Source organism: Hemiscyllium ocellatum, chromosome 9 (genome assembly GCF_020745735.1).
Source record: "Hemiscyllium ocellatum isolate sHemOce1 chromosome 9, sHemOce1.pat.X.cur, whole genome shotgun sequence".
Lineage (NCBI taxonomy): Eukaryota > Metazoa > Chordata > Chondrichthyes > Orectolobiformes > Hemiscylliidae > Hemiscyllium > Hemiscyllium ocellatum.
Genome location: NC_083409.1, coordinates 28,580,230 through 28,603,367, shown reverse-complemented (window position 1 = coordinate 28,603,367; position 23,138 = coordinate 28,580,230). Strand labels below are relative to the sequence as shown.

At 41.6% G+C, this 23,138-nt stretch overlaps 1 protein-coding gene across 4 annotated transcripts in view; it reads left to right on the top strand.

Moving 5' to 3' along the window:
- Positions 1-23,138, top strand: part of ralgps2 (Ral GEF with PH domain and SH3 binding motif 2) — a 431,788-nt gene that overhangs the window by 351,427 nt on the left and 57,223 nt on the right. For all 4 annotated transcript variants that reach the window (XM_060830098.1, XM_060830096.1, XM_060830097.1 and 1 more), the window contains 3 exons: positions 6,869-7,006; positions 7,961-8,051; positions 22,229-22,296. In XM_060830098.1, coding sequence (XP_060686081.1) covers positions 6,869-7,006; positions 7,961-8,051; positions 22,229-22,296 — 297 coding nt within the window. The remainder of the gene's footprint in view (positions 1-6,868; positions 7,007-7,960; positions 8,052-22,228; positions 22,297-23,138) is intronic.

Genomic DNA, 23,138 nt, shown 5'->3' with positions numbered 1-23,138 from the left:
CTTTGTTTCGGGCTATTCATGTGAGGCATTTGGAGAGTTCTATTTATTTGATATAGGCAGTGATTTGGAGTTAAACTGAGCTCACTTTATATTCTGGCAGACAGGGAAGCCATTTTGAAGAAGTTTTAAAAAGGAAGAGGTAGAGCTTCTCAACTGTATATCTGTGATATTCATAACATTTCAGAAACCAACAGAACTGGCAATTTTCCCAGTGACTGGAATGATTTGCCTGGAGAGACCACTGCATATATGCTTATTGTTAAAAGTGATGGTTAACTCGACCTTCAATAATACCACATGTTCAGTACTAAGGAGATGAAAATGTTGGAACCGTAGACATTCTTGATTCTGTCTGTGTTGACTTCATTAATTTCACTGTAATATATTTCATTTTATGTTTTCCCTTTTGTACTGTACAACACGTTGTAAATTTTTGGCTTTTTTAAAAACAGGAGGAAATCTTGGATTCACTTGTATCACTGACTTATTGATCATCAGCATGTATTCACAAGGATTTGCAGGCATAGAAACTATCCACTCTCCATCTCCTCTTCCAGCTTAGTTATTTTGTAAAGAACAGCGGTTAGTTTTTGTATTGCATTGCTGTGCTTTGTTACAAGAATGCTGCTTTATGTTTTGTTAAAATTGAATATTTGTGGATGTTATATAGATACCTTTGCTGCCCATATGATCATAGTCTGTTATGATCAATCTGAGCTACAAATCTTCTCAAAAATTGCTGTCAGAATCTGTTGGCTTGAAAAATTTGGGAAGCTTGGGGAAGCTCTCTGATCCTACTTAAGAGGCAAATTGTAACTTTAAAGCATTATCACATTATTTGGTGCTATTTATTGTTGATATTGCATTATATCCCCATAATTTGTAACACTGGCACAAAAACATTTATGGAACTAGGGAATACTGGATGAACAGCAAAATTGAGGCTCTGGTCAAGAAAAAGGAGTCATATAGCAGGTATAGACAGCTGGGTTCAAGTGAATCCCTCGAGTATAAGGGCAGTTGGAGTATTTAGATTTAGATTAGATTAGTTTCCCTACAGTGGAAACAGGCCCTTTAGCCCAACAAGTCCACACGGACTCTCCGAAGAGTAACCCACCCAGACCCACTTACCCCTGACTAATGCACCTAACACTACGGGCAGTTTAGCATGGCCAATTCACCTAACGTGAACAGCTTTGGACTGTGGAAGGAAACAGGAACAACCCGGAAGAAACCCACACAGACAATCGCCCAAGCTGGAATCGAACCCGGGTCCCAGGCGCTGTGAGGCAGCAGTGCTAACCACTGAACCACCATGCTGATCTTGAGACAAATCAAGAGGGCAACAGGAGTCATGAAATAGTTTTGGCAAATAAGGTTAAGGAGGATCCAAACGACATTCTATAAATACTTCAAAGGTGCAGGAGTAACTAAAGAGAGATTAGGGCTCTTTAAAGATCAACAAGACTATCTATATATGGAACCGCAAAAGATGGGTGAGATAATAAACCGGTATTTTGCAAAATCTTTTACTGTGGAGAAGGATATGGAAGCTAGAGAACTTTGAGAAATAAATAGAGACTTCTTGAAAAGTGTCTATATTATAGTAGAGAAGACACTGTACATCTTAAAATGCATACAGGTAAATAAATCCTCAGCATTTGATCAGATGTTTCCTAGAACTTTGTGGGAAGTTAGGGAAGCGATTGCTGGGCTCCTTGCTGAGATATCTGTATCATTGGCAGCAACAGGTGAGGTGCTGGAAGACTGAAGGATGGCTAAAGTTTATTCATTATTGAAGAAAGGCGGTAAGGAAAAGCCAGGGAATTATAGACTGGTGAGCCTGAGGTAAGTGGGGATGGGGATTTTGAGAGACAGAATTTACATTTATTTGGAAAGGCAAGGACTGATTAAGGATGCTGAACACTGCTTTGTGCATGAAAAATTGTGTCCCACTAACTTGATTGAGGTTTTTGAAGAAATGATAAAGAAGATTGATGAAGGCAGTGCAGTGGATGTTGTCTAAATGAACTTCAAAAAGGCATTCAACAACGTTCTGCATGGAAACCGGTTAGCAAGGTTAAATTACATGTAATCCAGGGAGAGCTAGCGTTTGGATACAAAATTGGCTTGAAGTAGGAGACAGAAGGTGGTGGTGGAGGGTTGTGTTCTTGGACTGGAGACCTGTGACCAGTGGTGTGTTACAAGGATGCTGGGTCCACTGCTTTTGGACATTTATATTGTTAGGTTCTTTTCCCAAGATTTTGCATACGAGATGCAATTTACGCACACCAACTTTTGCAAACAGTTAAAGTTTATTAAAGCTTGTACACCATAGGTGACCCCTTTTGACCCTCTTTGCAGGCATGCAAAGTTAAGTCAAAGTGAGGCACTGAACAAAGAAAACACAGCCCCTTTATAGAGGTCAGTTGGTCATGCTCCTAGGTACTTTCCCACAGTCACATGCCACTCAGGACAACCCCCAGTTACTCCCTCACAGTCACATGTTACCCCAGGTACAATGGTAGGATGACATCATCCTAGAGATAATGCAACTGCTAATGCCCTAATCCTAGGGAATCATTATGCAGACGATTTCTTGACTCAGTGATTCACCAAGACAATGCAGGTGTGACATACCTATCTTCAGGAAATGGCTTATAGTTTAATTGAATGATAGTTTAATTTTATAATAGTAAGGGAGTAGTAGCAAATGATTGTCTAAATAAAGTGTGAATTACAATGGATAGTCATCCACATTCCTATATGCTGTCTGTGAGACACAATATTGCCTCCACCCACTTCCAGAATGTTCAGCTTTGCAGTCTAACTCTTCAATATTACATTAATGTCCAGGGAGATATTCCCATTTAATCTTTTAACATTACATTCCTCTCTTTTATCATTCCACGAATTTCATGATAACTACTTAGATGACACTACCAGCTTTCATAAGACTCGTAAGTTATTGATACAAATATGCAATGATAATGACAAAAATTACTAGTCCATACAGTAAATGGAATTTGCAGAATCCTCCCATATGGAAAAAAAGTTCACTAGTATAGTTCTTAAATCCACAACCCCGTCCAAGTTGAGTGGAAATGAGCCAGTCATCCAAAATCTCCTTCAATAAATTCCAACCTGAAAACAACATCCAATCTGTCCTTCTGCATCACTCCAGAGAAATCTGAATTCTTGGATAAGACCAGTTAAATGTTTAACAAAATTGCCGAGACTTCCATTCTTGTGGAGATGCTTCAGAAGGAGGATGCCAGCACATCTGAGCGTGCAGTGTAGCAGTAGCAGCAGGCTATGTGAACGCAGCATTCTTTGCTGTTTCTGCTCCCGCTCTGCTGTTAAATTTAACAAAGCCAACTGACTGTTGTGATGTTAGCTTGATCAGTGAACCATCATATCCCTTAAATGGTCAAAAGTCAAGGTAACGCTCACGTGGTTTAATGTCTGTAGGAAGGCCACTGACACAAAGCATACTGACCTTCTCTTCACCGTTGTTAGTTTCTTCACATTCCGTGTTCATGACTGGGGAATTGATTGAATCCGTTAGAAAAAGCTGTGGAGGGGTGAGCGATGGTCTGAAGGAGTGCTTTACCTGTGAATGGAGAAACTCTAGAGACAAATATTAGCTGATGAATGTACCTCTGCATTTTCTCTCTCATTCCTTCCTTGCCAAGGTAGGTATCAGTATGAAGGTAGTCACACATTTCACTGCAGTAAATTGTGTCTGTCTATTTCAACATTCTCAGTAGTCTTGAAGTCTATTACTCTGTTCACTATTTATGACATTATCAGGTTTTATACAATCCATAAACTTCTAAGTTGTATTGCCTAAACAATTCAGTCAATTATAAACAACAATCAATGGTCTTAAAATCAAACCCTTTGGTACCCCATTCAGATTATTCAAAAATTATTTTCCTTTGACAAAATTATTTGCTTGACTAATGTGAAAGCTGTCAGGAAAAGTATTTCAAAAATCTGGAACAGCAAGAAAACAATGTTTCCTGTGCTTTAGCCATTGAAGAGGCAGTTTTAGTTCAGATTTAAATCTCCAGTATTCATTAAAAACAAATGCAAAATATATTAAAATATGTTCTTCACATGAAACTTCCCAATAAAACAATCAGAATTATAGTGGCAACTTTGGTAAAGATCAACATTCTTTGAATTTGCAATATAAAGGGGGCCAATGAAGTCTTAACAATAATTGGCAGAACTTGAACAGCTCAGCCTCAAGTTCTAATATTCTCTAAAATCATAACAAAACAAACTTAACATGTACACTTCTTTGTCATATTATCCAGCTATTTGGTTTGTTTCCAGCAGCATGTCATTTTTAATTTTTCATTATTATCTCTGCCTCAGTTAATCAGATCAGGTCATCTCTTCACTTGCTATTCAGCTGTTGACACTTTACTCACACTTTCATTTTTGATCATTTGCAGAGACTTACTATGCAGCCTGTCAGCAGTCCACTCACACCATTTGTACTTTTGATCTCTCTGCCTATAAATTACGTGCTTCTCTTCATTCCACCTGCAAAGGAGCAGCTGTCAGAAAGCTTGTGATTTCAAATAAACCTGTTGGACTATAATCTAGTGTTGTGTGACTTCTGACCTTGTTTTCTTTAAACAGAGAAATCTGAGTGGGGACCTGATTGAGGTGTATAAAATTATGAGGGACATGGACAGAATGAATAGAAGGTAGTTCAGTTGAAGGCTCAATAATAAGGAGGCATAATTTTAAAATGAAAGGCAGGGGTTTGGAGGGAATTTGAAGAAAATACATGTTCACTCAGACAATGGTAGGAATCTGGAATGCACTGCCTGGGAGTATAGTTGAAGCAGTCAACCTTGCAATCTTTAAAAAGTACTTGATGAATACTTTTAATGTCATAATATTCAAGGCTGTGGACCAGTGCTGGAAAATGGGAGTAGTGTAGATTTAGAGTAGTTTATTTTGTTTGTGCAAACTCAAAAGGACCTTTCCTGTGCTGTATAAAACTATGAACACTTGCTATAAGTAATTAATTAATCTTCCATCTGAATTCCATTACTGCCTATGTTTTGAATGCTTTGTTTGTCTGGCAGCTTCTAATAAAGAATTCCACCTATGGCTGTAGCACGGTTGGTGGGAGCCGGTTGATTTTCAGTGGAGATGATCATAAATGGCTTTCAACAATCCACTTTGAGAATCGCTGGCTTTCAGACTGTAGCATTTCAGTACAGGCAGCAGCAATAGGCACTGTCTAGCTGACTGGTGGGCCTGATCAAAATGGCTCGAGTGGGGGAACGAATGCTATCATTGTGCTAGAGGAGCGAAATTTCACACTGTATGGAGCCACTGCTAATTTCCTTGGGTGGCATCTCAACATCTTGCTTATTTGTTGGACACCAGATTGCTGAATTGCCTTGGTACTGTGCTTAAACCTTCGAATTGTGTACACACATTCTTGTTTTGAGATGCTTTTTAATTATATTTTCTGTTTCTTCCTCTTGATCTTCTAATCCAGCAGTATCATTTTGGAAGTTAGTCTCTCTCATTTCAAATGCTCCTCTATAATCAGCTTCTGGGAAATGAGAAACACATCTTGGATTGCTTTCACTCAAAGTGAAGGACTACAAAGCCTATCTCCACTGTATTTTTCTAGTGGAATAGTGGTTACTGTAAATTTGAGGCACAAGTCAAAATTCTGTTGTTCCACAAACTTTCAGAATTACCTTCTGAATTTCAAACACCAACCTATCTAGTTGTGAAAATAAATTGAGTAAATGAGGTAACTTATAAGCTGGCACACAAGAATAAGATTACTGCAAAATCTAGATTGCCAAAATACAGATTGGTTTGTTAGTGATCATCCTTCTGAGAAATGAACTTGACACATACTTGAGATGTCAACAGCTCTCTGAAATTATTGGAAAAGCTTTGTCAGTTGTCTTCTGTCTGTTTCCAGAGGGTGATTCACCATTCCCTAACACCATGGACAATTAATCACGCTCCATTGCCATCTCCCTTTTAAAAATATTAATTGAGACAATAAAGGGGATTTGAATCAACAGGATCGGATTCAGTTAGTTCAGTTGGTTGGGTGGTGTGTTTCTGGTGCAGTGTGATGCCAACAGCATGCGTTAAATTCCTGCAGGGACTGAGGTTACCATGAAGGAGTCTTCTTCTTTAAACCCTCTCCTTACCTGAGGCATGGTGACCGTCAGATTAAAGCACCGCCATGTCGTCTCTTTCTGTAAGGAGAGAGCAGCTCTGTGGCCCAGAAGGACTTCACCTCTACCTTCGGGTGACATGGTGACCCAGTTGTTAGCACTGCTGCCTCACAGAACCAGGGATCCGGGTTCAATTCTAACCTTAGGTGACTGTGAAGTTTGCATGATCTCCCCATGTCTGTATGGGTTTCCTCTGGGTGCTCCAGTTTCTTCCCATGGTCCGAAGATGTGCAGGTTAGATGGATAAACCATGCTGAATTCCCCTGAAGGTTTTAGGGATGTGTAGATTAGGTGGATTAGCCATGCAGAGTTTCAGGGATATGGTTGGTTTGGGTTGGATGCTGTTTGGAGAGTCAGTGAAGATTAGATAGGCCAAATGGCATCTGTCTTGCACTGTAAGGATTCTATTATTATATTGTGAGCATTTGTATGTTTCAAAATAGGTAGTAAAGAATTCTTCCAATTCTTAAATAGTGCAGTTTCTCAATAGTGACCTTCATAAGTCTGCTTTGAAATGTAACATTTTAACTGGTGTGTGAATCAATTCTTTGATTTTTCAATATTTAACTTCTTAAGGCTTTCAGAATTTTTAGTCCATCACACTTTTCTTTTACCTTTTATGTTTTTAGGCATTTACCTGTCTGACTTGACGTACATTGATTCAGCGTACCCATCCACACACAGTATCATTGAGAGTGAGCAAAGATCAAACCTAATGAACAATATTTTGAGAATCATTTCAGATCTTCAGCAGAGCTGTGATTATGGTAAGTTACTTGGGCATATTTTTTGATTTTAATTCCCTGAACTAGATACAGCTTGATTATTCCCTTCATGGTGCACCATGATCCTGGTGGAAATCGTATGGTGGAAAATAAACCACACTCTTCCATAAGTTGTCACAAGTGTGAAATATGAGTAATTTTAATCTCTAGGATGGTTAATATCTTACTTTGACCACGATTTAAGATAAAGGAATTTATTAAATTTATTTATTAAAATGAACTTATCCTCTAGCATGTGGCAAAATCAAATTATTAATTACTAATGTTCAAATTTGAACGATACTCCACTTAAATGTAAACATACATTCACATAACGAACAGACAGACATGAAACAAATAGGCTTTTTAGAGATATCATGGATGGAAAATATAGACAGAAAGGTACAAAATCTATGGATCCTGTTTCCAACCAAAAGTGGAAATGAAGTGACTTTCTCACAATTTCTTTTTTGTTTTGGTGATGACATCACATTATTGTCAATTGCAGCAATCTTAAATGTGGTATTCAGTCAGTTGGACTTCAGTTTTGGCATGAATTCAAAGTTTTTTGCAAAGTCTTTTGAGTGTATCCCTTTTCCAATTAATGTGGGAGAGAGAGAAGGATCTGGCTTGCATATAGGTCTTTTTTGAAATCTGTGTCTCAACTATTCTCTCTCCTCTGTCAGTGACAACCAATCTCAACTCTGTTGTTAGGTAATATTTTGTTTCCAAAGACACCTGGTGCTGCAATGTCTCACAAAAAAAAAATCGAACTCCTGATATTAAGAAATCTGGCTTTGTATAACCAATAAATTACTATACTGTTCCACTTTTTTCAAGTTGTAACAAATAAAGTTTCATTCTATGCAACAAAACAGTTCAAATATGCATTTGTTTCCAGTTGATACTTCCAAGTAAAAATATACGCAGTCTTACAGGTGCATTTATTTTCTTTAGATATTCCTCTGCTGCCTCATGTTCAGAAGTATTTGAACTCGGTGAGATACATTGAAGAACTTCAGAAATTTGTTGAAGATGACAATTACAAGTAGGTTTCTTTACATCTGAGCTTTTTCTATAAATTTGTAATACAATTCCATGGTGCTTTTTGTATTAAATATGATTAAATAGTTATTTTTAAACAAAGTTCTTCCATTTAAAATAAACCTTCCTGAGCCCACTCTGTAAAATTTCATAATGGTCTTGAATATTCAAATTCCTGTTAAGCAGGCTAAAAACTGAACAATGAAGTGTTAAATCCAACTAAAAAAGCCAGCATTATCTAGTATACATATATCCACTAAATGTACTTAAGTCCATTTATCCTGTCCCCGTTGTCAAGCTCCACAGCTTTCTAAAGCACATTAATTTTCCGAATTTGTAAATATGTCCATCCTACAGAGAAAAGACACCTAGACTACAGTAGCTTTGAAAACTGTGTTTCTATGTTTGCTTAACACACATTTAGTAATCTCACACAGTACTGATAAACAAACCATAGGTTCTGTTTATTTGAAGATATATGACAGAAGATGGATCCATTATAAAGATTCAGCATACAGAATTACAGGAAAACACAGCTGCAACTCCTCTGCAATATAAGCTGCCAACTAGACTTTGCAATGGCTCATGGTCGCATGTTCTACATCCTGGTTACTTTATCATTAGCGTGTTTGCCATTAAAATTATATTAGAAGATTTCTTTTCTGCGAGATAATATTGCATGAGTGAAAATGCATGTACGCAGGGGATTTACACAAACTGTTTTTACCAAAAGTAGATCTCTGTTTAAGAGCTTAGGAAATATAGAGTCTAAATATCTATATTATACAATGACCTTTCTAAGATTCTGACTTTTCACTTGGACTTTCTTGACTAGTAAGTGTTTTTGGTACCTTATGTTTTTTTTTAGTCAACTGCAGCATTTCTGATTTGCATGATGACCTCCTACAATTTTATTCTCCAAGGTCACCTTTGAATGTAATATAATCCAGGCACATTTGGAGTGCTGTGTGTTATATAGCTGTACAGTTCCCTTCATTGTCTTTTATTTTCTCTCCTTTACGGAGTTCCATTATGTGTTGTGCCCTCATATTGCACATTATGGATGCTTTTGTGGTTGGCAAGGTTTCTAGGTAGAATGTATAGTCTGAATCTTTCGTCCTACACTGAAATTAGGTTCTTGCTATCAATCTGGATCCAAGTCAATCAATGATTTAAAAAAAACCAAGCTACCTTTCTTTATGGAAAGGATTTATCAATTACTCATGCCAGGCATGTAATGACACATCTCTGGAGCAGGTGGGACTTGAGGTGGGTCTCATTTTTCAGAGGTAGGGGTACTGTCACTGTACCAGTAGATTTTATTTTTGAATTGAATGTGAACTTCACCATTTGCCATGGTGGGATTTGAACCCATGTCCCCAGAGCTTTAATCTGTTTTTTTAGGATTACTAGTCTAGTGACATTGCTACTGCACCACAAGAATCCCCTACTCAGTCATAGAGTGTATTATTGTAATTAACACAATCACTTGTCGTACCACTAGCTATATTAATAGATTCTTCTCTTGGCATTTCCACTAAAAGTTTTATTTAATCAATCTTACAACAAAACAAATCAATGTTTATAAAATATCTTTCCACATCTTACCTTTATGATGCAACCAGTCAGTAACAACATTAGTTTTTCATTTTGAATATAATAAAAATCAATATTACATATTTCCCCTTTTAACAAAATAAATTACAGCTGGTTTAATCACAAAGCTTCCTAAGCAAATATTGATATGTTGATTATATATTAATTTTTTCATTCCTTTGTAACTCCTCATACTAGTAGTTTCCTTCTTTGAGGATCTCCCATAACATTTTGGAGCTAACAACTGCTTTGTGAAATATCTGACAACTGGCACCTTGTTTCGACCCACTTTGTTTGGAAGTCCCTTTTCTTTCCAACATTGTCTGTAAGCTAGCAAGGTCAATCCTTAATCTTTGCTGAGCAGCACTCTTGTTGCTCAGAGTACATTGTCTCAAAGAGAACAATTATCCACACAACATTCTTCTTACAAACTTTTCTCAGATTGCCTTTATTGTCAGACTTCCTTCAGAATATTGGATGAATACACCACTGAATCTATAGCTTTTACTAGCGCCAATACCTCAGCAGCTAAGGTACTTTTAACTACACTTTTTATTTTCCTGGCTTCCCTGGCAAGTGGACTACAATTATTCTTTCACACCAAGAATGTGATAAACCCTGACATTCTCAAATAGCTATCCGGAATATTGGTATGTGAAGCATTGCTAAAAAGACAACCTTTACATTTTGTGCATCACCAAAGGCTTGAAATTTGAGTGTGCATTTTCCCGATTTTAATTTACTTAATGTTTTATTTTTACCCAAGACTTCCTGACCTGGAAGATGTTTAATCATAGTAGCCCACTCCAGTGCATCACAACAAACAAGGTGCAGGCTCGAAGCGCAGAATGGCCTACTCCTGCACCTATTGTCTATTGTATAGTCTGAGTGCACAATCAGATTAACTGTCCAATTAAATTGCTTACCTGGTCTGTTTCTTCCTGACGCAAAATCTTCTTTCTGTGAGAATCAGGCTGATAAATGTTGTTACCAGTGTACGAATAAAGCTATTTATCCAAAATCAATTCATACTTATTCTTAGTATCTAATTCTACATATAGAAAGGCCCTAGAAACCTGACTTCCATTGTAAATTCGGTTTCATTTTATCTATCACACACAATTTAAATGCCATGGAATCTTCCCGCAAAATTATCATGCATAGTAACATAGAAAATAGGCCTAGTCATATGAAATCTGAAACAAAAAGCCATATAACTGCAGTGGCTGCAAGAGCAGGTCAGGGGCTAGGCATACTACAACAAATGATTCACCTCCTGACTCCCTAAAGTCTATTCACCATCTACACAAATCAGGAGTGTGATGGAATAATCCCCACATGCCTTGATGAGTAAATCTCAAGTCATACTCAAGAAACTTGACATCATACAGGCACGGTGGCACAGTGGTTAGCACTGCTGCCTCACATCGCCTGTAGACCCGGGTTCAATTCCCGACTCAGGCGACTGACTGTGTGGAGTTTGCACGTTCTCCCCGTGTCTGCGTGGGTTTCCTCCGGGTGCTCCGGTTTCCTCCCACAGTCACAAAGGTGTGCGGGTCAGGTGAATTGGTCAAGCTAAATTGCCCGTAGTGTTAGGTAAGGGGTAAATGTAGGGGTATGGGTGGGTTGCGCTTCGGCAGGTCGGTGTGGACTTGTTGGGCCGAAGGGCCTGTTTCCACACTGTAAGTCTAATCTAAGTCTAATCTAAAGCAGATTGCTTGATTCGCACCACATCCATCCTCTCTGCTACTGATGGTCAGTGACAACAGTGTGTACCATCAACAAGTTGAACTGCAGAAATTCAGCAAAGATTCTAAGGCAACACTTTCTAAACCCACAACTGCCATCATCCAGAAGAACAAGGAAGCAGATGAGGGGAGCAAAGGCATGGTGATTAAGTTTACATGATAGCTAAATTTAGCTGAGACGAAGTAGGAAAGTATACTATGAAGAGGAAGTATGGTAGTTACTGTCCAATGTCGGTAGGTTGTGTGAGTGGGCAGAAATCTTGCAGATGAAGTTTTCTGTAGGAAATTGTGAATTGTTCACTTTGACCATAAAAATACCAAAGTAGCATATTACTTACCTAAGTGGAGAATGACTGCAGAATTCAAGGGGCAGAGATCTAGTTGTTCTGTTGCATAAGTCACACAAAGTTAATATGCTGGCACAGCAATTAATTCAGAGGGCAAACAGAGTACTATCCTTTATTATGGGAGGATGTAAATGCATTAGAGATAGTCCAGAGGAGGTTTACTACATTGATACCTGGAATGAGCATTTTGTCTTATGAGGAGGGAGTTTAAAAGAGTGAATTGTAACTTAATTTATGTATATGAGATCCTCAGCAGTTTTGAAGTGGGCGTGGGCGTGGAAAGGGTATTCTCTTGAGCACAGATCCAGAGCTAGGAGACTTGTTTAAAAATTTGAGGACAGAGATGAGAATTTGTTTTTCTCTGACAGTTGTAAACTTTGGATCTTCCTGCCTCAACACAGTGGAGGTAGGGCAGAGGTAGATAGATTCTAGTTAGGCAAAAAAATCAAAGGTTATTGGAAGTAGGATAGAAATGTGGAATTCAAAACACAAGAAGATCAAACATATTTTTTATTGAATGCTAGAGCAGCTTGGGCAGGCTGTGTAATGTATTTTTGTTGTTAATTCCAATGTTTAGATTTTCCTCAGTGTTCAGTTATTGAGCCTCTAGCTCTAAGAATAGTTTACACTTGATTACTCTTGCTTCTAGTTGGAAGCTTAGTGAAGAGGCATACCTTGCTTCTTGGTTAAAAAAAAGCCTGTGCCCACAAGTGAAAAACAGAAAATGCTGGACAAACCTGGTAGCATCTGTGGAGAGAGAAACAAAGTTAACATTCTGAATTTGATATGAGTCTTCTTGGGAACTGAAATCTAAAAACGTAAACTTCATGGTCCAATGACCGTAAGATTGAACTTCAGAAAATATTGATGGTAAGTCATGCACCGAAATTTCATACTTGATGTCAGCCATAATTCTCCTTGCTAACGTCAATTTCCATCTTCTGTCTGAGCAATGAAATGTCCCAGTGATATGATAATTAAGGCTTCCGTTAATCATAGCTTTGTATTGTGCTAATCCAAATACACACTATACAGCAATATGATCGCATTACAACCACAGTAAGTTGAAATTCCATTCATTTTACATTTATAATGCTTCACACTTAATGATATTTTAAAGAGTAAACTGTTGACAAGCACTGAGGAATGATTGACTGACTTCCAAGTAGTGGCAGTATTGCATGTAGTTGTGAAGTCAGTGGGAGCCTTCTATTCCCTAACTGGAATGGTCAGCTCTCTTGTATCACTGAAAGATTGCAGGTTATTCATTTGTCAAAACTTGTGGCTGTGCCTGCGTTCATTCATTGTCTGATAACCTGCTGTGAGTGGAGAGGCTTTTTTTAATTTCAAAAATATACTTTATTCATAAAATACTTTGATGATCTGTACAATTGGACATGCCATACATATGTAAACATTCCATTTCTTTGCATACTGAAACAGAGTAATAATTTCTATTTACAGATCTGTACGATTATATTTTTAGCTGAGGTGTCAGCAGAGCCCAAATGACTGCATGGGTCCCCTGTTCTTCTTTAGGCAGGCAAATGTTACACGGTGGTCTTTCCCCACCATGCCTTGGCAGCAGCTGCCCCAAGCTTCAGTGCGTCCCTCAACACGTAGTCCTGGACCTAGAATGTGCCAGTGTGCAACACTCAGTTGGGGTCAACTCCTTTAGCTGGAAGATCAACAAGTTTCGGACCGCTCAGAGAGCATCCTTCACCGAGTTGATGATCCTCCAGGCACAGTTGATGTTCATCTCTGTGTGCATCCCGGGGAACAGGCCGTAGAGCACGGAGTCCCGCGTCATGGCGGTGCTCAGGACGAACCTCGACAAACACCACTGCATTCCTCTCCAGACTTCTTCTGCGTGGGCACATTCCAGAAGGAGGTGTGTGACAGTCTCGTTTCCCCTCACAGCCATGTCGAGGGCAGCGTGCGGTGTGGCTGAGAGTCCAGGCGTGCATAAAGGATCTCACAGGCAGAGCCCTTCTCACCACCAGACAAGCCATGTCTTGGTGCTTGTTGGAAAGTTCTGGCGATGAGGCATTCTGCCAAATGGCTTTGACAGTCTGCTCAGGGAACCGCTCCATAGGATTCGCCCTCTCCTTTTCCCGAAGGGTCTCAAGGACACTACATGCTGACCACTTCCTGATGGACTTGTGGTCAAAGGTGTTTTTCTTCATACACTTCTCTACGAAGGACAGGTGATACGGAATGGTCCAACTACTCGGAGCGTTCCGCGGCAGCGAGGCCAGGCCCATCCTTCGCAACACCGGGAACAGGTAGAACCTCAGTACGTAGTGACACTTGGTGTTTGCGTACCGGGGATCCATGCACAGCTTGATGCAGCCACGCTCAAAGGTGGCCGTCAGGGTGAGGGTGACATTGGGTGTATTTTTTTCCCCCGTTGCCCAGATCTTTGTACAGCGAGTCCCTTCAGACCCGGTCCATCTTTGACCTCCATATAAATTGGAAAGTGGTCCGGGTGACTGCAGCGGCACAGGTTCTGGGAACAGGCTAGACCCGTGCCACGTATAACAGCAATGACAGTGCCTCACACCTGATGACCCGGTTTTTTTCCCGCGAAGGAGAGTGACTGTAGCTTCCATCTGCCCAGTTTCTGCCTCACGTTGCTGATACGCTCCCTCCAAGACTTGGCGCACACCTCAGCCCCCCCACCCCCGAACCAAATACCCAGCACCTTCAGATGGTCAGTCCTGACGGTGAAGGGGATCGAGGATTGGTCGGCCCAGTTCCCGAAGAGCATGGCCTCGCTCTTGCCTCAGTTTACCTTGGCCCCCGACGCCAGTTTGAACTAGTCACATATACACATGAGTCTGCGATCGGACAGCAGATCCGAGCAAAAAAACGGCGACGTCATCCATGTACAGAGAGGGCTTAACCTGCAGGCCCCCATTGCCAGGAATAGTCACCCCTCTCAGGCTTGCATCCTTCCTGATGGACTCGGCAAATAGCTCTATGCATACACACAAACAAGGCAGGAGAGAGAGGGCAGCCCTACCTGACTCCAGATCTGACTGGGAAGCTATCTGATTCCCAACCATTGATTGAGACTGCGCTGACAATGTTGGTGTGTAGAGCAGTCTGATCCAATTGCAGATTCCCTCCCGAAAGCTTATTTTGGAGAGAACATCTCTCATATACCTTATGATATCCTGTTAAAGGCTTTCTCCTGGTCCAGGCTGATCAGGCACGTGTCTAACCCTCTGTCATGCACGTAGGCGATTGTATCCCTGAGGAGTCCGAGACTCTCAGTGATCTTCCTACCCGGTACAGCACAGGTTTGGTCAGGGTGAATCACCGACCCCAGAGCAGACCTGACACGGTTGGCGATAACCTTTGACAGAATTTTGTAATCCGCATTCAACAGTGAGATTGGTCTCCAATTTTTGAGTTCCTCCCTCTTCCCCCTTCCGCGTGTAGATGAGGGTGATGGTGCCTTTCCTCATGGATTCAGTCATGGTACCTGCCTGAAGCATATTGACATACACTTCCAGCAGGTCCTGGCCAATCAAGTCCCACAGATAGGAATAGAGCATGACCGGTAAGCTGTCGCTTCTGGGAGTTTTTTTCTTTTCGAAGGACTCGAGGGCCTTGGTCAGTTCGTCCAGAGATAGCGGCTGGTCCAGCCTCTCCCATGTTCTGTCATCTAAGACCTCCGTGATAGAGGATAGGAACAACTGAGAGACCGTACTGTCGGTTGGCTTCGCATCATACAGGCTGGCATTGAAGGATTTACTGATCCTCATGACGCCAGCCTGAGATGATGTTATCGAGCCGTCTTCTTCCTTCAGGCTGTTGAGCATGGAGCTCTCTTTGTGCACCTTCTGGAAGAAGAAAAGTGAGCATGTCTCATCCTGCTCCACTGAGCGGACCCTGGACCGGAAGATTATCTTGGAGGCCTCCGAGGCAAAGAACGAGGCTTGCTGGCCCTTCACCTCCTTGAGGTCCTCTGTGACATCCACCCCCATCGGCTGCAGCAGGAGCAGGTTCCGCATACTTTCCTGGAGCTGGGACAGTTTTCCCCGCCTCTCTCTCGCCTCCTGAACACCTTTGAGGACGAAGAACCTCTTGATGTTCCCTTTTACTATTTCCCACCAGTCCGCTGGGGACTCAAAGAGGAGCTTCACGGTTCTCCAACCTGTGTAATCCCTCTTGAGCTCCTCAATGTTTCCCGGGGTCAACAGCTTTGCGTTCAGCTTCCACGTTCCCTTATCAGCCCGATGCTCTTCCTGTAGGTGACAGTCGGCCAGCAGGAGGCAGTGGTCAGAGAAGAACACCGGTTTGACGTCGGTGGATCTGACCGAGAGTGTTCGGGACGCAAACAGGTAATCTATCCTTGAGCGGATAGACCCGTCTGCCCGTGACCCAGGTGTATCTACGCTGCACTCCATCTGCAGGGGTGCTGAAGACGTCGTGCAGCTTGGCATCTTTTACCGTGTCCATCAGGGCTTTGGACGTGGCGTCCAGTTTACTGTCTCCCCCCCTGCCGGATCGTCCATCTGCATCAATGATACAGTTGAAGTCTCCGGCCAGAATGACCAACCTGGACGTAGCCAGCAACAGTGGAAGCTGCTGCATGACGGCCAACCGTTCACTCTTACCCACTGGGGCGTACACATTAATCAGTCTCAGGGGAGCATTCCTGTACATGATGTCGGTGACGAGGAGGCGCTCGCCCACCTCCTTAACCTCGGAGATGGTGAAGTTGCCTCCTCGCAACAGGATACCCAGGCCGGAGGCGCGGCTATCATTGTCCCCCGACCAAACTGACGGCCCATGGGCCCACAAACTCGACCATCTCCTGTAGCTGCTGAGGTGCGGTATCCCAGACTCCTGCAGAAACAGGACGTCAGCTTTAATGTTGGCCAGGAAGGCCATGGTAGAAATACCGCGCAGCCGATTTGATGCTACGCACATTGATGCTGGCAATTCTTATCCCCATTTTAACAGTTTACGAGGTTACCAGTGTCCATTTGCTGCTGGTCTTGCCTCTCTGGGGTGGCTGTGTGCATCCCCGTGGTGATGGCAAACTGCTGGACCCTCCCAGGGCTGAGGTAGCTGTCCAGCTCCAGCCTGAGGCCGTTTCCCCGCTCTGGTGTCTTCGGGTTGGGCCCAGGGTCTGCACAGTCCAGTTCTCCATCTGACAGCGGGGCTGTCACAGGACTGCTACTCCCAGTTACCTGGAGCTGTGGGCCGGTGGGTACCTCTTGGTTCTCACCAGGTGGGGGAATGCCTTTGCCCATCCCCTCAGAGGGATCATCTTTTCCTGCTTGAACCATGCTGCCCTCCTTTTTCCTCGCAGCGCTGTGTCTCTTCCTCTGGTGATGACCCTCCTTGCGCCCGTCCTCACCATCAGAAGAGCTGCCTGTATCCTCGTCGTGTAGGTGTCGTTCCCCCTTTGCTGGGTGGCTTTGAGGGCCTGGTGAGGTTTCCTCTTCCAGCTTTTGACAGTAATCCAATCCTCTGCCTCCTTTGTTCCCTCCTCTTCCATTTCTTCCATCTGTCTTGAAGAAGCTTGGATCGGCTGCTGCACCTCCCCGCTGTCTGTAGTCTGCTCCGTTACAGCCTGCCCTTCCTTCTGGGTGCCTCCAGACACAGTCCCCTTGCTGTTTTGTGGAAGCTTTAGGTCTTAGGTGGTCCATGGCTCGTGTTGCCTCCTCCGGCCATCTGTGCGTAGGTGTCAGCCCCTCGTCTTGGGCAGGCCTTGTACATGTGGCCCGCCTCTCTGCACAGATTACAGTTCTTGGCCTCCTTACATTCCTTGGTCGGGTGGCCTTCCTGCTTGCAGTTTCGGCAGACAGTCGCCTTACAATCCGCCGCCATATGACCTGACCTCCCGCAGGTTCGGCACACTTTTTCAGTTGCCCTGCATATATCAGGTAACCTCTGCTTCCTCTGATGGCAAAGCTGGAGGGTGGGTGGAGGATGTTCCCACTGGCATTGACCCTCAGGGTTATCCTGACCTGTTGTTTGCTGGTCCAGATCCTGAAAGGGTTGACCACATCGGTACCCTCTCCCTCGACCTGGACGTGTCTACTCAGAAAGGTCAGGACATCTGCTGCTGGGACGTGGGGGTCGTACATCCGGATTGTAACAACCCGACTCCTCTGCGCAGGAAGCACAGACAACGGGACCGCTGACAAGATGGAGAAGAGAGGTTCCCCTTCCTTCTCCTTGAAGACTTTCAGGAGCTGCTCACAATTCTTCATGCTCCTGAAGGTCACGTCGAAATAGCCTGCCACAGGGAAATCCTGCAGGCAGTACACGTCCGCTGCTTCCAACCCGCAGCACTCCAGCAAAATCGTCTTCACGAACACCGTCCAATCGACCGGTGTGTGCTCCTCTACCTTCTTCAAAATCACCCTGACTGTGATGCGAATGCCTTGGCCTGGGCTGTGAGCGGCTGCTGAGGCCATAGCTCTGAGGGGTTGGCTGGTACCTGAATTGGCGTTAGGCCGAAGCCAGCGTAAAGATCCACTAAGAGCAGGTCAGCACAACCAAACGATCCTCCAATGTCCAATCACGATCCAGCAATGGTCTCCAGCAGCTCCGACAACTCGCAACACAATCCCTGTGGTTTCTCCCCCGCCAATACATGCCCGCAGCGTCAAACCTGCAGCACTCAAGCAAAAAAAACTCTTCCTCTGGAACTACACACCTGGGAGCAGCATCGCACTGATCATGTTATCTCCCCTGCCAGGTGTGAGTGGAGAGGTTAGGAAGCAGTGAGGACTTAATCTCATTTCTTTAATTTGTCCTCTCCAGCTGAGGAATTTTTGAGGTAAACAGTATCCTGGACCATTTCTACATGAGGTTAACCAATAACTTGAAAAGAAGAACTGTATTTTCTGAAGGTAAGCATTTGAAGGGTTTTGATTAATAGTGATGGGATAGGCTGGTGAGAGGGCAGAGGTACTGACATGCATTAACAGTTGATGAGCAAGGGATAGAATGTAAATGAGAAATAAGGGGCTGGAAATCATAGGGTTACAGCGCAGAAAGAAGATTGACACCTATTCAGAGGTAGCTTTTGATGTAGAAATAGGCCTGATAAGGTTTTAAGGTGAAAGAGTCAAAACAGATATTTTAATTTTAGTCTATATTGTAATAGTAAAATATATTACAAAACATGGTTTTATGAATGAAACAGTGTTCTAGTAAACAACAGGTTACTAAAGGGTTATGAATAAGTGAATGGGAACTCATGTTCTTCAGAAGGTTACATGTATAAATCTCTACCATCTAGCTGGCAACTTTTCTGATAATTATTTATTGAGAATAAAGTTCTAGAGAAACTAGAGTCTGACAGCATCTATTGAAAAAGAAACAATTCATGTTTCAACTCCAATATGACTCTTCTCATAGTTTGTACTGGGAGCCTTTTTGAATTTTAATGTTTGAATTTCATCCATGCTCCCATCCACTTGAAGATCTGTGAAAATTCAGCTGCGGTAATCTGTATTGAGGTGCTCTAAACTGCTAGGCAGGATGACACCTTACAACTGGAAAATATGTGATCTGCATCAGACAGGGAAAGCTTCGAAGGGATGAATACTCAAATAGGTTGTCTCAGACTCTTAGGCTTTGAGTTTACATGCATAATTAAAAAAACAAAAGAACTGTGGATGCTGGCAATCAGGAACACAAACAGAAATTGCTGGAAATCAAGAACACAAATCAAAATTGCTGGAAAGTGTCAGCAGGTCTGGCAGCATCCTTGGAGAAAAATCAGAGTTAATGTTTCGGGTCCAGTGACACTTCAGAACTGATGGTAGCTTGGAAAATGTTTTTTAATGCAGAAGATAGGGTAGGTAGAGGGTGCAAGGAGGAGAAACAGGTAGAACTCAGAGAGAGAAGAACAATTGCACAGACAAAGGAGTGGACAACGGTCAGCCTAGGAAAATGGAGATGATTTTTGGTTAACAGCGGTAGTGTATAATGGCAGACCATGTGATTACAAGACCTGGAGTGTGGGGCTTGGGGTAAGGCCATGGGAGAAGGTGCCTCACACCCTAAAATAGTTGGACTCGATATTGAAGGCTATAGAGCTTCCAAGTGGAAAATTAGCTGCTGTTCTTCCAGCTTGTGCTGTGTTTTGCTGGAGAACTACAGCAGCCTGAGACAGAGATGTTGTCCATGGAATCAGGTGGTGTGTTGAAGTGGCAGGCAAGTGACAGATGTTTTAAGCATGTCAAGCTAATGCCAAAACAAGCATTAATTTAGAATTTACATTGTATGATCTGTTTGCTAATCTTATTTTGGAATTTATTTAAATTGACATGGGAAAGTCCAGTCATAAGTGTAAGTAAAGTTCAGTCAGTAAAATGGCCTTCATCTCCTCTATCCTATTTAAGTTTTTTTGAGGATGTTATAAAGGGGAACAAGTGAATTTTGAGCATTTGGATTTTCAACAGGCTTTTGATAATGTCCCACACAGGAGAGTTCTAAACTAATTATAGGGCTTGGCATTGGGGATAAAATACTGACATAGATTCAGTATTGTAGAAAACAGAGAAGATGAAAAGGATAATTCTCAGGATGGCAGATTGTGACTAGTGGGTTACTGCAAGGATTAGTGCTTGAGCCACAATTATTTGCAATCTGTATAAATCTTTTCGATGTGGAGACCTAATGTAACTTTTACAAGTCTGCTAATAACACAAAATTGGCTGCAATATACATTGTGAGGAGCTTGAAAGGAATTTGGACAAGCTAAGTGAAGACCTAAGCTGGAGACCTGGGTTCGAATCTCGCCATGACAAGATTGTGGAATTTGAATTCAATACATATCTGAAACTAAGAACTTACTTCTGACCATGAATCCATTATCGATTGTCGGAAAAACCATCTAGTTCACTAATGTCCTGTCGGGTAGGAAACTGCCATCCTTACCTGGTCTGGCCTGTGTGTGACTCCAGACCCACAGCAATGTGGTTGACTCTTAACTGCCCTTTGGGCAATTAGGGTTAGGCAACAAATGCTAGCCTAGCCAGTGATGCCCTCATCCCATAAATGATTAAGGAAAAAAATAGAGACTCACATGAAGTTGCAGCAAGCAATTAGATAGGCAGTGATATGTTAGAATGGTTTGTTGGCCTTCATTGAAAAGGTTTTTGAGTACAGGGGTAAAATGTCTTGCTGCAGTTATATAGAGACTTAGTTTTACTGCACCTAGAATGTTGTGCATATTTCTGCTCTCCCTAAGGGTTAATAAATTTGCCATAGAGAGTGTCAGTGAAGATTCACCAGGCTTATCTTGTGATCACAGCTTTGTTATGTAAGGAGAAATTAGTCAATTTGGCCTGTAGTCACAGATGTTTAGAAGAATCAGAGGGGATTTTATTTAAACATATAAAACTCTGACAAAGCTGGATAAACTGGATGAAGGATTATGTTCCCTCTGTCTTGGGATCTAGAACAAGGGGTTGCAGTCTCAATACAGGTTAGACTATTTGTGTCTGAGATGAGGAGAAATTTCTGATCTGTGACCCTGTGGATTTTTTTACCACAGAAGGCTGTGGAGGCCAAGTCACTGTATATATTTGAAAAACATTATTGATTTCTAGACATTAAAGGTACTAAGGTATGAGATGCAAATATGGTGTCGTGATAAAGGATATCCGATTCGTGATAAAGGATAGCCAATTCTTGTTGTCTGTGATTCTGAGAGACATTGCAGGAAAGTGGTATTGTGGAAGCTAATCAGCCATAGTCTCAATGGGCTAAATAGCCTATTCCTACTTTTATGTATCCTCCCTTTTCGATGAAGAATATTTATAAAATATTTTTGTAAAAGTTTCAAATGACAAGCCAAGGACACTTCCTCACATTGTAACCATTCTTTATTGGTGAATGCTTTGGAATTTTGACATCGTCAGATTTTTTTGAATGACTGACCCTTTGCATTTTTTTTTTGACTTGACCAAGTCTGAGCATACTATTCCAAAGTTTATGAGAAGTAAAATGCCAGTTGGCAATGGAAAAGTATTTCTATTGAGAACTTGATTAAAGCCAGAAGAGCGATGAGCTGCAAATCTTCCTTTCATCTCTGCTATAAAAGAAGTGGGCTTGGCAAGACTCGTGTTGGAATCTGTTCATTACAGTAGTATGTTCCAATCTCGCTTTGCCTTTCTTGGTTATAATCACTTTCTTTGCTCTAAGCTAAATTTATTGCATGCTAAAGTTTTGTAGTGTAACAGAAATAGGTGTCTTTAAGTAATGTGAATCATTTGACACGCTTGACAATAAAAAAATGTTCGGATCGATTTTCATCTGTACATTTATGCTATTGTTCATTGTAATTGCAAAGATATAATACAAATACCACAAATCTGTTGAATTATGAGTTTGTCTACTGGCAACCAAGAGTACAGCATTCTAGTTGGTAAATGGTAGAAGCTGCACCTGTGAAACCTTGCCTCCATTTTCTTTCTCAAATAACTTAGCCATCATTTTTCTTACAGACTGTCACTAAGAATTGAGCCTGGCACCAGCACACCACAGTCCACTGCCTCGAGGGAAGATCTCGCAGGTAAAAGAGCACCAAATAACTTATACTTGTATCTAGTGTGAAAAGGACTGTAAGAGTAGATAGTTAATATCAGTGTTCAAAGCTGCTTAAAGCATTGTACCTGCATAAGACCAAATGTCATCTGCTGCTTTATAAAATGTGTAAATACAGTATAATTATTACTGAAAACACCCCAAGTGGTATAAGGCCCCAATTTGGATTTGCAATTATCTTAAGTTTTTCTAAGATAGTTTCATAAAATGTTAACATTTGTGATTCCCAACATTTTGAGTCAGTATCTAAACCTGAGAAGCAAACCTAAGTTACCAGCCCCTGAGAAACAGGAATCTTCTTGGTGCCAGATTTTAACTTTGGCTTCTCCCTTGAGTCATTAGTTATAGGCACATAGTGCAGGCACAATGGACAAAATATCCACTTTCTGCATCATAACAGTAAAGAGATTTTAGAATGTATTTTACATTTAAATACTTGAGAGGGAAATTTTGCAGGCCTAACACTGAGTGAGTTCTTCAATGTCTCTTTAGTTATAAGAAAAAGATTTCCAAGGTAAGAATTTTTCATATTGTGAATCAACAAATTTTGCAATAATGGTAATTTGCTTAAAGTAGGTATTTCTTCAAGCCATTTCTAAATTGCCTTAGCAATAGATGCTAACTTTTTTCTTGTTTGTTTTGTCATTCATTCGATTGTACTTATGACAGGATGATCATGCCATTCATACTGACTAATCTTCATATGTTTTCTGTTGTGTTTCATTCTTGAATCATAATGTTGACTTCTTGTATTTGAAAAGCATTTGAGAGTTGTAGTAATTCAGTCAGGGAGCTGCACAGACTACAAGG